The sequence below is a fragment of the Ammospiza caudacuta genome, chromosome 1, assembly GCF_027887145.1.
Source record: "Ammospiza caudacuta isolate bAmmCau1 chromosome 1, bAmmCau1.pri, whole genome shotgun sequence".
NCBI lineage: Eukaryota > Metazoa > Chordata > Aves > Passeriformes > Passerellidae > Ammospiza > Ammospiza caudacuta.
The window spans coordinates 93,248,349-93,264,907 of NC_080593.1; the positions used below are offsets into that span (position 1 = coordinate 93,248,349).

At 42.8% G+C, this 16,559-nt stretch overlaps 1 protein-coding gene across 1 annotated transcript in view; it reads left to right on the top strand.

The window, feature by feature from the left end:
• Nucleotides 1-6,019: 6,019 nt before the first annotated feature.
• Nucleotides 6,020-16,559, top strand: part of CTNNAL1 (catenin alpha like 1) — a 57,347-nt gene continuing 46,807 nt past the window's right edge. The window contains exon 1 of the mRNA XM_058801995.1: nucleotides 6,020-6,178. Coding sequence (XP_058657978.1) covers nucleotides 6,053-6,178 — 126 coding nt within the window. The 5' untranslated portion in view covers nucleotides 6,020-6,052. The remainder of the gene's footprint in view (nucleotides 6,179-16,559) is intronic.

Genomic DNA, 16,559 nt, shown 5'->3' on the forward strand with positions numbered 1-16,559 from the left:
ATTCCCAATCCTAGCTAGAGGTCAGTTTAAGACTTTAATGAGGGTTGATTATCCTGTATCTGCATATTGCAAGGCTGCTCATGCCTTCTTCTGAAACTGGTGTTAGCTCCTGTTTAGAGCAAGGTCCTTGATCTAATGGATAAGCCTCAGTCACAGTCCTTTGAAAAAATATGTATATGCAAAAGAAGAACTTCAGAGAGTGCAAGGAAAGAAGGCAGAACTTTTGCTTAACATCTGGGAACTGATCACCTGGGGGATTTTGCCTGAGATGTTACAGCAGCACTGGGTTTCAAAGAGTATAGCAATGCATTGATAAATCTATATAGTGCTTGTCTGAAAAGAATTCTTCACTCTACTGTTCCTACGGTATGATTGTACAAAACTGCACATTCATTCCTACTTACAGGTCAAACTGAATCAGTATTTTCAGATGTCCTTTTGAAATAAGGCCAAATTCACAGCTGAAGCTAAACTGATGAGACTTTCCACCTCCAAAAGCTGTCACACCAATGTCAGTGTTAGACTCAAGTCTATATATCAGTAATACATATTAAAGGACAACACAAGGAAGCTCGAAATACAGGATATTAATATTCAACGTATTCAGCATTCAGCATATTTATATTCAACCAAAAGCATGGGTCTTACAATGGAAATCTTCGGTAACTCTAGCAGTATCCATTACATATGATCCATTACATCTTTTCTTGCCAATATAGTCTCATATTATCATTAAAAAAGCAAATTTTTACAGGATTGAAAATTGTTCCCTTGCTCTTCCCTACCTCAGAGACACATCTTTTACAACTGCAGGTGGCTTTGGTAGGAAACATCAGTGAAAAAGTGGGATATAACCTTCAGATCCTGACTTTAATGTTCTTTCTTTAATTTTGATTGGTTGATTAAAGCTTCTGTGCTCTTTGTGTTCAGCATGATACAGGAAACATATGTTTTGTGCCTAGATGTGTTCTCAAAAACTGCTACTTATTACAGAAGTCTCTTGATGGTGCTGGGATAAAACCCTGTGTCCTTAGGCTTCCTGGAGAACTAGCACAGGTAATTGTATTCTTTTGAGCTCTGTAAAAGAGGCAGTGAAGCCATGGTGGGCTCTCAGCCTCTGACCATCCAAAGAAGGTTCCTCATTTTCCTCAGACAAAGGGGACAGAAGCTTTTTGGAGGTGTACCACATTTAGTAGCATGGCCAAATAGCTGTTACTTGCTGAAGATTTTGACAACTACCACCTTGTAAATGCAAAGGGAAAGAGAGCTTGAAATCACCCTCTGGCTGTATGGGCACAGATATTATATATATATTGAATATATATATTATTATTATTATATCATTACTCTGGGAAACCTTCAGATAAAAATAGACACAAGCTTGTAGTCCTTTGGATACATCTATCCATTATTTTATATCCCCTCTTCTTCATAGTTTTTGTAATAACTATTGCAATCCCACTGTGAAACTAGTAAATTCACAAAATGACAAATATAGTCACTGTAGAGTCACATAAAATGTTGTCTATGTAAAAAAAAAAAAAGAAAAAAGTAGTCTTTTTACTATGGGGCATGAAGCAAACATAAAAGATTGATTGTTTTTATAAAGAAGTAATGCACTTTGGAGTTAATAACCACTAATAATCAGGATTAGACATTTCATGCAATGCTTGTCTCCCATCTTTTGACATTTCTCAAAAGCCTAAATTTTTTAGCAGTCTTTAAAATTACTGATTTCACAAGCTGCCTGCAAAACATCCCCACCGGAAAAAAAAAAAGAAATATGACTTTGTCAAATTTTAGAGGAAACTAGAGGCAATCGAGGGAAAAGCTTAATCTTAAAGTGGATTTCTAAATTTCATCTGGAAGGATGATTGATGTGCTTTCCCCTCCCACACTGCTATAGCTTTAATCTCACCTAGAGGAAAGAGAAAGGGAGCAATCTGACACTTAGCCCACTCAGCTCTGCTTTCCAGACTGCAGCTGGGAGATAAGGAAGCAATGGAGGCACTGCTTCCTCTCACCCCTGGATATTTGGGATGCTCTCTGTGGGAGGATAGAGACCAATTACCCTTTGGAGTTCATCCTCCAAGTGTTAATAATTTAGCTAATTCCTATATCTTATTCGTTATAAGTATGTGTTGAAAAGCACTCATTATCAAAATTGACTAAAAATCCCTCTGATCTCGTCAGCTGGCCTTTGCTAGTATTTCCCTGTTCTCCCTGCAGTTTGTGCTTCCTAGACCAACTGCTCCTTGTGGACAGAAACTGCTAAGCTCCTCTTCACAGCTCACAAGTCCAAACCCGTTTTCACTGGTTAAATGGCATCTGCTTTGCTGCATGTGCCTCAACAGCACATATGGGACAACTATAACCTGCTTCCTAAGGAAGGTTTCTCCATGTGGAAAAGTCTTCTGTGTTCACTGCTGAACCTTATGCTGGTCAAAATGGCCAGATTAGCAAAAGCATAATTTAAACCGTTTAAGAGTTACCGATCTCGTTTTGCTTTATACAGGCGAGGGAACACACACATCTTAGCTAAGGTGCCAGCTGCTCCATCAAACTGAGGCTGACTGACAGCTTCTGCAAACAAGCCATGGCACAGGCAGCATAAGATATGCTTAGTACGCTCATTAGTACGTTTCATATAATTCTCATCAAAGCTAAGAGGTCAGCATCCACGGTGAGAGGCTTAAGTACACATAAAGGCTCAAAACAGCCATACTTGACAGGATGTCAGAGTGTGGGGAACAGCACTTTTGTCTGAGAACTTTGGCACAGCACTGTGCTAGGTGGTAATGCTGTCTCCCACAAAAGCTACTTCAGATAGGAACAATTACAGTGAAGAGCTGGATGAAGGAAAGCTGGCTTACATTCTGTGTAGGAACCTGTCGCCAGCATAGGACCTAAGCTCATGGGAGATCATGGACAAAGAAGCAAGTGTCATGTCCTTGAGTCTGGAAACAACACAAGGACCAAATTGAAATGTTCATAATGCTGTGAGGATATGAATCATTTCCTTCCCCTTGACTACTGACTAAGTTATGAAGTTAGAAATATAGTCCATTAGGCATTACTCGTCCTCCATACTTCAAATGCTTTGCAGGTTCAAAGGCAGAGTTGAACAGTGGTAACTCAAGTGATAACTCAAGTGGAAACACGAGACTGTCATGGCCAGTGGGTGGTCCTCACAGCCTGCAGAACACCAGGGATGTTCTTTGTGGGGTGATGGGCTTCTGCTTTTGTGGGCTGATGAGGATCGTGTGCTAAATGTTCTACTGCTGAGCATTGCACAGTGTTCTCCCTCAGAGGTATGTGTTGGCATGCCAAAGGTGTGGTTGCAATCTATCATACTGGCTCATTCAAATTGTCTTAACATAATTAAAAAGCACAATTAAGCTCTAGGCTATGATGTTTGACGAACTCCTCAAGGTGCCTTTAAAGATATTAGTCTGCAGCATGCTAGTGTGGTGTTATATTAAAAACATTACAACATGCTGTCTGTTTGCCTAGCACAGGATTCCAGAAGCAGAGCAGTAGTTTCCATGCTTAAAACTGGAAGCACCTGAGGAGGATAATTGGGAGAGCTAGACAGTGTTGTCACTAGCACCACCCACTAACACTGCTTCTCAAGTGAAAAAAAAATGCAAGCAGTGAAACAAAGTGGTAGATTTGGAACAGGACTTCTGTCTGCAGAAAGGCATTGCAAAGTTCACACAAATTGTCCAGTAAGTGTAAGAAATTATCTTTAAACTATTTTTGCCACTTTTAAACTCAATGTTTCTTTTTTTTAAAAAAAATCGGCTACAATCTTCAAAGTTAATTATTAACCTCTGTTACTAACACTGCTTCGAATGAGAAAATGTCATTCCTGGAATGTCTGATCTGTTATTGTGTTGAAGACAACAGGCAGCTGTCTTTGAAATTAAGGGACACAAATAGTCAGATTATAAACTGCGTGTGCATCCAAGTGTTCATGTCCTTCCTGTGCATTTCTGACGTGAATCATAGACTTGTATCTGTATATGCTGATGACAGTTAATTTGCATTACGGCAATATTCATAAAATTGTCAATAAGGGGGAAGAGGGAAAAGGAATGCACTCCTGTCGAGTTATTACTGAACTTTGGTGGATGTTTCTGCTCATGATCCAGAACTCTCTTGTAGCAGTGTAGAATCTTGGGGAGGCTGCAACCATATCTGCCCTCAGTACTCTATCAAAATGTAAAAGAAAGCAGTTGTTGCCAGAGCTTAGAATATGGCTATTGAGAAGTAAAAATAAAAACATATTATCTGAAAAAGAACAAAAGGTGTTGTAAGAAAATTAAAAGTTTGGGAGAAAAACAAAACAAGAAATTTCAAGTGTGCCCTACACTACTTTGATCAAGCATGACTAGCATTTATTTCAAGTCCACACCATCATTCAGATGTTTTTGTACCATGGCAGGTTTAAGCCTTCAGTTCTCTCCTGAAACACTTGATGTTATATAAGATGTCATTTTAGAAAATATGAGACCGTGTTGGAAACCAATTTCCTGAAGAGCTAGGAACAGGGTCATATCGTTATCTAGTGTTATGCTTGCAGCTCTGGCAATTTTCTTTTTTAATAAATATGGATAAGTCCGTAGGACTCTAAAGGACAACAAATATTGTCCTTTATCTTGTGTCTGTATTTCAAAATTGTGGTAAAGATGCTATATACAAAAAGGGTCAGAAATCTTTTCGAAGACATAAAATGATACCAAGTCCCTGATCTAAAACATAAAAAGAGTCAAAGACACGATCACAGAGTTGTGTTGTGCGAGAGCTGAGCAGTCAAACACAAATCACCAGTTCTGACTAGGAAACGAAGTAGTTGCGTGGAAGTGATTTACGGTCGGACCCTCCACAGGGCTCGCTGGCTCCCGCACAGCACCGCGCTGAGCCAGGGCTGGAGCTGCTTCGCACCTCGGTGGTTTGGATCGCAGCCACAAGAGCTCCGCTCCCTGCCCAGTCTTGGCCAGACAAACCTGTAGAAGAATCAGCCGTACCAAACACAAGTCAAATGGGACCTGTAAGCATCCATGTACAGATACTTTTCAATACAGGTTACTAAATAAAGTGGAGAAGTGAATTTAGCCCGTAACAAACCCCACAGCACAAACTAAACCACTTTTATTTCTTTGAATTACTTTTGCCTTCTTTTTGCTAGATCAATCACAGATGTTCTTGCTTTAGCACCAGGGCTGGGCAAACCCGGATAAGCACGATAGCTGTTCTCTAAGAGCGGCCAGGTATGGAATACGAATCACCCAAAGCCAGAAAAAAAAGCCTTTTTTCCCCTTCGCCGAGAGGCTTCTAAGAGAGAAGCTGATGGCGTTTAGTTTGAGACACCTCATCAGCCCCCTGGATGCTAAAAGTAGGCGAATCGTGACTGCAGCCCTTCCCCTGAAGAGAGCGGCTCCCTGGCCCCCACACCGGCGCCTCGCACCTCCCGACCGAGCCCCTAAGCCTCCCCGGGCCGACCGGTGCCGCTGCAGCCCAACGCCGGCCACGGCCCGGACTGCCGCTCCCGGGGGCCACCCGAGCCCCTCAGCCACCGCCCGCTCCAGCTTCCCCCTTCGGGCAGGGACCCTCCGCCTTCCCCCGCCCCAAGTGAGACCGGAGGGGAAACTCCAGGTGGGAGCGGTAGTGGCGGGACCATTCCCAGTTCCCTTCCCCCGCCGGCTGCGAAGTGGGGCGGGGGACGGCGGGAAAGGAGTGGCGGGGAAGGGTAGGCGGCAATCCCCGGCGCTGGCAGCGCGGCGGGGCGGAAGGCGAGCGGGCGGGAGCTGCCGCTTTAAATCCGTCCCGTCCCGAGGGGCGGGGAAGGGGCCGCTGAGGGAGAGGGGGACTCGGCGCGCGCGCGCGGCATCGCCCGGCGCGGCAGCGGAGCCCCGGCGGGCGCGGGGCGGGGGCGGCGGCCCGGGGGCGGGGCGGGGCGGCGTGAGGGGAGCGGCGGGCACGGGCTGCCCGTGCGGGAGCGCGGCGGCGGCGGCGCGGCTGGAGGGGGTCCCGGCCCGGCTCCCCCGCTATGGCCACGTCCCCGTGCAGCAGCAGCGGCGTCTCCTCGTCGTCCTCGTCCGGGCTGGGCGCGGACGCGGGGCTGGAGATCCGCACGCGCTCCGTGGAGCAGACGCTGGTGCCGCTGGTGTCGCAGGTAGGAAAACCGCCGCGGGAGAACGATTTCCCACCCGCTTCCCTCCGCAAGCTCCGGCAGGCTCTGCTCGGCCGCCGCCGAAGTTTGCGCGCCCGGGTCGCGGCGCTCCGTAGCCCCCTCTGTCCGGCCGCGCCGGTGCTCTGAGCCGCGCCCCCTCCCGCCCGTGCCGCGGTCCCGCCGGCGGCTGCCGGAGCCGGAGCCGTGTGGGTGATGCTGCTCGCGCGTCCGTCCCCGAGGAAGACTCCGAAGTTCCCCGCAAGGTCGCGGGGAAGCGTTGCGTAACGCCGGGCGCTGCGGTGCCGCCGGCGGTCCGAGCCCCGGACGTCCCGCCGCCCGAGCCTCCCGGCCGCCCGCGTGGGAGCGCGCTCCGTCCCTCCCGGCTCGGCGCCGGAGAGCGCTCCTCTTCCAGGGGCTTTGGCGGAGCTTTGTGTTTTCGCGGTCTGGCCCGAGCGGTGCATTGATTGGAGCTCCTGCTGCACCCCGGGTTAGTGCCCGGTTTCTAAGAGGCTCAATAATAGGCAAACTGTCTTGGTGACCTTTTAGCACGTCGCGCACTGTGCTAAATGACCTTAAAACCCACCCAAATCGGGCTTTTCATTGCTCTGCTAAGTAATTACATGGCAGTCACTTTGGCGTGTGTTTTTTATTGTTGCTGTTGGGGTTTTTTTTCAGACATCTAGTTACAAAATTGGCACTTGACAGACTCATTAGAATTTTTTTTCTTGAAAAATAATGTCTGAAAACATCACAGTGTTTGCTGTGTAGGATTTTCGTGCTTTGAGCACTGATCAATAAAGTTAGCAAGTCAAAACCTATGTGTACAAAATCCTTCAACAAGATGTAACAGCTATACAAAAATAACTAGTCCTGGTGAGGTCAAATTGTGTTTATATCCTCATAATCTATCTGGAAACAAGCTGTGGTAAGCCTTGTTTTGCATTTCTGTGGGCTGCAGGGAGGGTTTCTGATGGGTAATCGTGTTTCTGCACCCATCATGGTAATGTGGGGGGGGGGTTTCTGTTTGGAGACGTCACAGTCAGTACAGCAAAGCCTTTCAAAGGGATTGAACCACTTTTTCCAAGGCAAAGTAAAGTTAAATTCATTTTCTAGTCCTCAAAGAACTGAGATAAAATAGGGAGACCTCTTTTAGGAAGCTTAAGAACAGTCAGAAACACATCCAGTTGCAAAAGCTGAATTTAGTTGCATATGTTAAATTTGTACTTTTAACAGACTTATGCGAAGATGTTCTTATTTCTCCGGAGTACTGTTTAACAACAGTGATCTTATTGCCTTTGCAACGAAAGAGAAGTGCGTCATGTATGATTTTTCATTGTCCCCAAAGCCTGTGACAACTTATTCCAGGAGGGCTAAGCGGTTTTCACTTCCCTGTGTGCCGGGTGTCTGAGCGTTTGGGAACACTCAGAGCTCGCTGTTTTCCTGCCGAGGCGCTCCGGACTCGAGACGAGTGTGTTCCTTGAAGCACGGGCGCGGAGCTCTGCTCAGATTCAGGCTGAAGTTGCTGATGGTGTCAGCAGTAGCTCCCTACACCTGCCTGGTAAAATGCCCCACTTACTGTAGTGCTTTATCAGTTCTGCCTGTGCCTTTCCATCTGGATTGCTCAGCGGAGATCTCACTGGTTGGCTTTGTTCAGAAATTTATGCAAATGGTGTTTATAGAGTACTTCTTAGTCTCAGAATTTGCTTGTAGTTTCTGCATAAGCTAACCCCCAGGACTTTGTTTTTCTGCTTGTACAGAATGCACTTGCAGAGGGCTTTGTTCCTACTGTGAAGTTAACTTCACAGTTTACCCTTTTGTGAAAATCTGAGAAGCGCTATGTGATACTTGTATACTACTGAAAAAATAGTCAGAATGTTCCTGCTGCTTTTCACTACTTATTTTAAGCAAAGAGGAAACAAAAGGTGCCTTGTCTGACAAACTCACTTTCAATCTCTCATGAAGGGCTAAATCTTTTCTTTAAGCAAAAAAAAAAAAAGCTGCATTGATTCTTATTTAAATTCATGTACTGTATTGTACATCGTTGTAATATTGTAAACATGTGTTTGCCTGCTTGTTTTTCCTCAGCAATTGTGAGTGTTGGGTTTGATTTTTTTTTTTTAATTGCATTTTGCAGCTTGGGTTTTTTCCTTATAGACTATGTTATAACGGAGTACATTTGCTATCTGCAGTGGTATAAAATTCCTATAAGTTACCCTTAGAGTTATTACTGCATGTACTTATTAAACCAATTAAAAATGCTTTAAAAACTTAAAGTATTTACAGAATTAAACTAGATCTGTTCAGACCTTGATATGGCCCATTTTTAAGAGTGCCACAGATGACAAAGACGACAAATTTAAGCCACAGTATTAAGAGTTTTTGCTAACGCTTCTTTTTCACTGTCTACATAGCTGAACAGTAAAAGAATCATTATACATTATTTTGCAAAGCATGTGGCATGCAGTTCAGAAAACATGGCTTCCAGGGTGAAGCACCACAATTTTCTTTAAAATAAGCAATATTTTCTTCACTGGGGTAGGTGTCTTTAGTTCAGTTTTCCATGCATAAATACTATGCATCCTTTAAAAGTCTAGACATCCTCCTTCACTGCTGCTACCCATTTCCAGTCTAATTATTTTGGGGTTCATTCTTTTAATGGGAAGTTTTTGGCAACACACGTCAGGAAGGGTGTTTGAAGTGGTCAGTGCTGACTCATTTAATAAGAAGTGGTTTAAGCAGTTGAGGAAAAGCAAAGACAGGGAAAAAGCACTTTTCAGGATGTGGCTCCACCAGTGGCTTCCGCAGCTGCCATGCTGTACCTGTTTGCTGGTGTAGGAGCAGTCAGGTACCTTCACAGCTGTAGGAGTTTGTCTGTCTAGGGAAACACTCTGAGAAAACAGCAGAATAGGTATTTGTTAAATTTCACAGTCAGGTACTTGGGAAAGAGAGGGAAACTTTGAGATCTATCTGCCTGGAGAAGAGAAGGCTCAGGAGAGACTTATTGCAGCCTTCTTGTATCTAAAGAGGACCTCTGCAAGACAGCTGGAGAGGGACTTTCTTATCAAGGTGTGTAGTGATAGAGCAAGGGCAAATGGCTTTAAGCTGAAAGTAAATGTGTTTGGATTAGATGTTAGGAAGAAATTCTTCTCTGTGAGGGTTGTGAGGCACTGCAGTGCGTTGTCCAGAGATGCTGTGGGTGCCTCATCCGTGGAAGTGTTCAAGACCAGGTTGGATGGGCCTCTGGGCAACCTGATCTAGTGGAAGATGTCCCAGCCCTTGGCAGAGCAGGAGTGGGACTAGATGACCTTTCCCCTGCATCCCAACTCATCCTGTACTTCTATATTTCCAAAAGAACAAAGTCACTTTGCACGGTGGAAGGTGACCTATCCTCCTGCATCTGGAGCGCAGACCAATGTGACTACAGCTGCTCAACTTCCAGAAAGCCCATTTTGTCATGGGCACTTTGGCGAATGACTGTGTGCCCATATGTTACTGAACATGTAACAATGGCTACATGTTCAGTAACATGTTTTACTGAACATGTAACATGGTTCCAATGCTTTTTCAATTTTCTTGGTATAGGAGATCCTGCCAGAGGTTTTGGAATTGACTTGACCTATATAGTAAAAAATATAAGCTTTTAAGTTTTTCTTTATTTTAGCTACAAAACGCCTATGATACCAATGCTTCTGAATGCTGTTGTTGTCAGTCTTAGATTCTACATGAGTTAACAGTGCCTTGAGGTGAATGAAACAAACCTGTTCTTTACTGTCCTGTTGTTTCCTTGCTTTCTCTGAAGCTAGCTAAAATAATTCTCTTTTCAGTAAATGTTATATAACGTTATGTAATTTTCTGCCAGTGTTCTGTTTTTCCAGAAGTTTCTGGAGTTGTAAATTAAACCCCAAAGAACCCACAGCTGAAGTTTTCCTAATAATCTGAGAAGCTCACTGATGCAGTTTTCAGACTGAAGGTATGACTTTAGAATAGTCATTTTGCATCAAGCTGGAGGTCTGTATACAATCTGTAAACTTCTCTCTGGCTTTTTTTTTTTTTGTTAATTATGACCTGAATGCTGAATGTTGGGGTGAGCATAGACCAGCATGTTCAACAGGCACGTCACCTTCCCTACAGCAAGTTGGGGAGTGTCTGACACTGTGGATGACAGGGCTGCTTGACAGAGGGACAGGCTGGAAAAATGATATGACAGGAAGTTAGTGAAGTCCAAGTCATACAGCTGAGTCAGGGTAACACCATGCAGCCGTACAGGCTGGGATCAGCTGTCTTCAGGAAAACTTTGCTTGGGAATCCTGGAGGACAAGTTGAATGGGGGTCAGCAGTGATGGCCAGCTGCACCTGGGTTTGGTGGCATGAACATAACAAGCAGACTGCAGAAGTGATTCTTTTTTGTTTGGCACTTGTGAGGCAGCATGGGGTACAGTACCATGCTGAGTTCTGTGCTCCAGGGAAAACACTGACATAGTGAAGTATGTGACATAGGCGGGGTGCTTGAAGGAAGTGGACTTGTTCCACCTCAAGAAGAGAGGTGTAGTGATCTGTTAGATTTCTTATAGAAAGCTAAGATGGTACTTTCCTCTCTGTATCACTTGAATCTGCAGTGGGTTTTTTTGGATTTTTTTGTGTCTTGACAAGGGCCGAGTTTACTGCAGTCTACAGCTATCCACCTAATGGCAGGTATGGAGAAGACAGAGACGGACATATCCCAGACGTGTGGTAACAGAAATTGGAACATTGGAAACTAATGAGATATAAGAGAAGGCTTTTATCAGTGTAAGGGAGGCCAAACACTGGATGGAGTGTGCAGAGCTCCTACAGAGTCTGAATTTTGGATATGTTCAGAATGGAGTGTGCTGTTTATAATGCTATAAACAGCACACTCCAACTGGACATGGTTTGAGCAAGGAACTAGAGTAGATGATCCTGGAAACTGCTTTCATCATAAGCAAGTCAGATATTCTTCATGGATGTCTGTTTCATAATCAAAAGATCATGCTTCTGAGGAGTAAGGGTCAGCTCAGACCTAGCTTTCATAAGGAAAGCTAGGAATGTACTTTCCTGTATCATTTTGATCTGCAGTGATTTTTTTTGTTCTGACATTTTGTTCCCTGGTCAGTGTTGCCAGATGTTTCTGCAATTCTGTAGTGAGATCTTATCTTTACTGTCCCAAATAAATTGGGATCACCAACAAATCTTAATCATTTTCTTACTTGCTTATCTCACCTCTCTCTTTATGATTATATATAATAATCCATGTTGCAGTAAAGGTTTCTGAGTTACTCTATTAAAGTAAGTAATCATTCACTTTCTGATATCCTTCATCTTCCTTCTCATCGTTCTCTCTTGATGAGTTCAATATTCATACAAAAGATCTGCTTCTGTTTCTCTCAGAGATTGTCTGATATCTTTTGAAAACTGTGGTGTCAATTTTGTTTCCTAGGTTTTTTACAGTGGAGTGCCTTCTTATCCATGTAATTGGTGATGTCTACAGAGAAATCTAGTTGTTTTGTGAGGCAATAATTTCTTTAAAAACAGCTTTGTTAAATCTTTGCCAGTATGTCATATTTATTTAGGTGTCCACTACTTCTTTTTAACTTTTTGTATTGATTTGACATATACGAGTGTCAGGGCAACATTCATACCTCAACTGTTGACCTGGATTTAAGCAGGAGATTGCATGAGTAAGTTGATGCAATCCATTGTATCTTTAAGCCCCTTGCAATCTTAGTGAATTACATCTAATGTTGGCAAGTTGTTCCAGTTCATTTTATCTAACATTTTCATATCATATTCTGCATATCACTTTTATTCCACACAGATTCTCTGGGTGCCTCACAGAGGTACATTCTGGAATAGGGATTGCTTCACTTGCTTTTGCAGTTGAGCACAACTATGAGTAGCTGTGCTGCTCTCTTCTTATTTTCTGTCAAAAGAATACAGCAAAACTGTGGTAAGGAAGTAACAGAGGTTATAACTCCTGAAGGAATGGACTAAAATAGCAGGTACATTGCTGTATTTAGTGGAACTGATGTTATTCTCCATGGAACTGAAAAAGCATCCACTGTCTAAGAGGGAGATTTAAGAGAAGTGTAAAACTGCAGACATGGAATTCAGTGTGCTACAGTCAGTGCTACTGGCACTGCCTTTGGAATTTGTCTGTAGGCTAGCAGTGGTTTTGGGGAAGCTGTTTTGTGGATTTGCTGGCTTGGATGTCCTCCAATGGCAGCTTTAAATACATCAATAACAAAAGAAGAACTAAGGGGAATGTGAACCCGTTGTTAAATGGAGGCAGCCCCCTAGTAAGGGAGGATGCAGAGAAGGTGGAGTTACTGAATGCCTTCTTTGCATCAGTCTTCTCTGGCAACACCAGCCCTCGGGAATCTCTAATTCAGGAGACCAGAGTACAGGAATCTAAGACTTCTGCCTCATCAAGGAAGATTGGGTTAGAGAACATACAGGCAAGCTTGACATCCACAAGTCAATGGGCTGTGAGGGGATGTATCCATGAGTGCTGAGAGAGCTGGCAGAAACCACAGCAAGGGCGCTCACAGGTGTCTTTGAAAGGTCTGGGTGATCAGGAGAGGTGCCTGAGGACTGAAGAAATCAAGTGTCACCCCAGCCTACAAAAAGGTAAGAAAGGGGAGCCAGGGGACAGCTGGCCAGTCATCCTCACCTTAGTCCTTGAAAAGGTGGTGGAGCACCTCATTCTGGAAGCAGTCTCCATCCACATGGATGACAAAAAGGGATTCAGGGGTATTCAGCATGGATTCACTAAAAGTAAATCATGCTTGACCAACCTTAATGACTTCTATGATGGAACAAGCTCCTGAATGGATGAGGGGAGAGCAGCAGATCTTTTCTACCTCTGCTTCAGCAAGACTTTGGACACTGTTTCTTGCAACATACTCATAGGCCAACTCAGGAATTGTGGACAGTGAGGTGGTTTGAGAACTGACAGAATGGCAGATCCCAGAGGGTCTGTAATCAGTGTTACAGGGTCTAGTGGGAGGCTTGTCACAAGTGGTGTCCCCCAGGTTCAATATTGTATTGTTTAAATAGTTCATCAGTGACTTGGCTGAAGGGACAGGTGTCTCCTTAGCAAGTTCACTGATGAGACAAAGCTGGGAGGAGTGGCTGATACGCCAGAGGGCTGTGCAGCCCTTCACAGGGACCTTGACAGGTTGGAGAGATTAGAAGAGAGCAGTCTTTTGAAATTCAGATTTTTTTTCTAACAGCTTTAAAGCAGACAGTCCTATATTAAAAGCACTGTTAGGCTTCTAATTTATTTATCCCTAGCTCTTTATTCTTGGAATTCTACAAAAATGGGGGGGAAAACCCTATCATATTGTACTGTTTTTTTTTCCTCTGCATCATGCATCAGTATTGTATATAAGGTAATGTTTGAATGTCTGTAGCCATAGTATTGTATTGCTGTACAGACTCATTACATATCTGCTTTTGAACTTGTTAATCAAATGCATTCTCTTTCTCAATTAGAGTCTAGGTAGAAGTGTCTCATATACTCTCTGGACAATATTCATAATCTTAAGGAATATGTGTAGTCTCATTTGCTTCCTGAACTTCAGCCTTCAGTCCAAACTCAGATTCACTTCGACTCATTTGCATTTCCCATGCAGCAGATGCACTGACAGATTTGTTCCAGCAAATCCCTTGGCTGCCTTGTTTCACTGGGCATTTTTTTGGTACCTCTAGGTCTTTCTCTTTCGTATGTCTAAGGTGCTGAAGGGTTCTTACATTGTTGGCTGGTGCCAGAGCTTGTGCATTGCCCCTTATGGCTCTTTCTGGAGGATGAGAAAATTCTTTTTTGGAAAAAGTAGGATGATCCATATTTGTCTTTAGCTCATTGCATTTGAGGGATAAAAAAGATCTGCATACTCTCCTTTTAAACTGCTTCTTGGGGCCATGCCTTTGTTTTTCCATACATTAAAAATCTTGGTAACTTGAAAGCTTTAAGAAGCTGTTTTGCCTCTTTTCCAGAATCTTCTGTCTTATGAATTAATTTGGTGCTCACTTTAGGCTTGAAACTTGGCACTACTGTTGAGTAATAAAACTACGAATTGTGGTATAAAAGCTTGTGCTGTAACTTGTGCAGAGGAAGGCAAACCTCCTGCTGAAGTCAGAAGAGCTTACATCCTGTACAGCAGAGAAACTGCCCTGGATCTCACGCTGTGACTGCTGTGGGCCCAGAAGCACATGGGGCTGCCTGGGTGCAGAGTTGCACCTCCGTGGTTCCAGTCAGTCACTAACTCTTAGACTCTGTTCCCTGCGGTTCCAAAGGTGTTCTGATTTAAGTTGTGGGCTTCTAGTTTCTGTTAAGCATCTTGTGCTCCATGCAAATTCTTTTTCTGGCAGAAGCTCAGCTGTTACCCAGCCTACACTTGGTGCTCCGTGCCCCTAAAGGAGCCTGATTGTTTCACTTTGATTTATGCAGAAGAGTTAATCTTAGGAGATCGTCATCTGGATGTAGGAAAGGTGATTATTTCAAGGTGCCAATTGTATTTCTTGGCTGATGTGGTTGCAGGTTTCCTTTTAATGAGACTAGTTTTTGATTGACATCTTTTAGTCATTGAAGCTAGGTCATTGTGAAACATTGAAAGAGAAATAGATAATCATTTACAGTTGTGGTTTATAAGGTATGCTGGGGAGCCCAGGAATACTTCAGAATAACTTAGAGGTAAATTAAATTATTTTGTTGCATTAATAAATAATGATGTTACTATCACTAATTATATTCTGCTTTACAAGGAAAATTACACTTGAGCATTTTATCACATGAGCAACAACACTATGATGAAACAGCTGTGGTTTCAGGCTTTTTTTTCTGTGAACCCTTGGATAGTAAAACTGGCTTTGAGTTAAGCATGGCTACTGCTTTATAATGTTCAATACCTTAGTCCTTGATGTGATAAATGAGTCAGACTAACATTTCAAGTGGCTGAAGGAAGATGCTTTTTACTGATGTAGTTGAAAATCAATTGCTCTTTTTCAATGGTATCATATCCTTCATATTTTTGTGATCTGATTAATGACTTTTCTGCAGATTAAACAAATTTTTGTAGTTCTTCAGTAGAATGAGCATTAAATCAAAACTGTCTCTCTATGATCCTGCACAAGAAGAATTAGAGCAGCTTTCTTGCTATTCGGCATTGTTACCAGATGGTTTTAGACAGATTAGGTGGGGAAATCCCCAAAGGATGATTTATGAATTAATGATTGCAAACAACTCTGATTATAGTTTAGTAAAACTGTTGTGTGGTACTATGAGCTGTGGCTTTCTGCATGGATTTATTTTATGTTTCTTTATTCATTAGAAGAGTATAACCCTTGCTAGATAGAACCTTAAAGTCTATTTTTCACTTATTGAGCTATACTGCATTTCATTAACAGCCTTGTTTAAAGCTAATGGGGTAAATGAGAAGTGATATGGACTCTAGAGCCAACTTATAACTGTTAGTCTACTTTAGATATTGAATTGGATTATTTCTTAGTTATATGCCTAAAATAGTAAGATAACTCCTAAGCATAAATCAGAAAAGTATTTTATGAGCAAATCCCAAAGTCCTTTCTGATGTGCATAGAAAAATTAAAAAAATGTTTCTTTTGTCTTACAGAAATAAGTTTTTATTAAACAGAATGAATATAACCATTTAGAACCACACAAATCCTATTATTCAAATAAAAAAAGCAAAGTTGTTCTGTAGTAGCATAATCTTTTCAGCATGGGGGTTATGATAGTATTTTTGTTAGTTTGTTTATTCATGGGCATGAAGAATGTTTGCAAGCAGAAGGGTAATACAATGTTGCAAGCACTTAACATGTAGGAGTTAGACCAGTGCATGGAGCATTCCCTTTTAATTACCAAAGATTCTGTATTGTATCTCTGCTTCATTTAAATATTCTTAAATTTTCCAACTGAATGAGTTTTTATTGCCCTGAAGCTCTTCAATGAAGCAATCAAAAGAACATACAGGCACTTTAGCATAAATAAGATAATAGTTCCTGGATTAAGTTTTTGTTTTGCACTCCTGTAGGTGGATAGTAGTTGGATTTGCATAGCCTTTTCCACAGCATGCTGTACTTCTCATTTAATCCCTAGAGCAAGTCTGCGCTTTTGAAAATGGAATACCAGGTATTGCTCTGAACTAAGTGGGATGTCAAAATGCTGCTCAGGAAGCCTTCTGTGAAAGAGGCTTCAGGAACTCTTCTGTTGGGAAGATGCAGTGTGAGGAGGATTCAATAGCAGGTATTCCTGGCAGGGAAGCCACCTGCTTATGAGCTAACAAGGAACATTTTCTACATCTTCAGGAGCCAATCCGGTTTAAATAAAAAGAATTCTCAATTGCAGGTG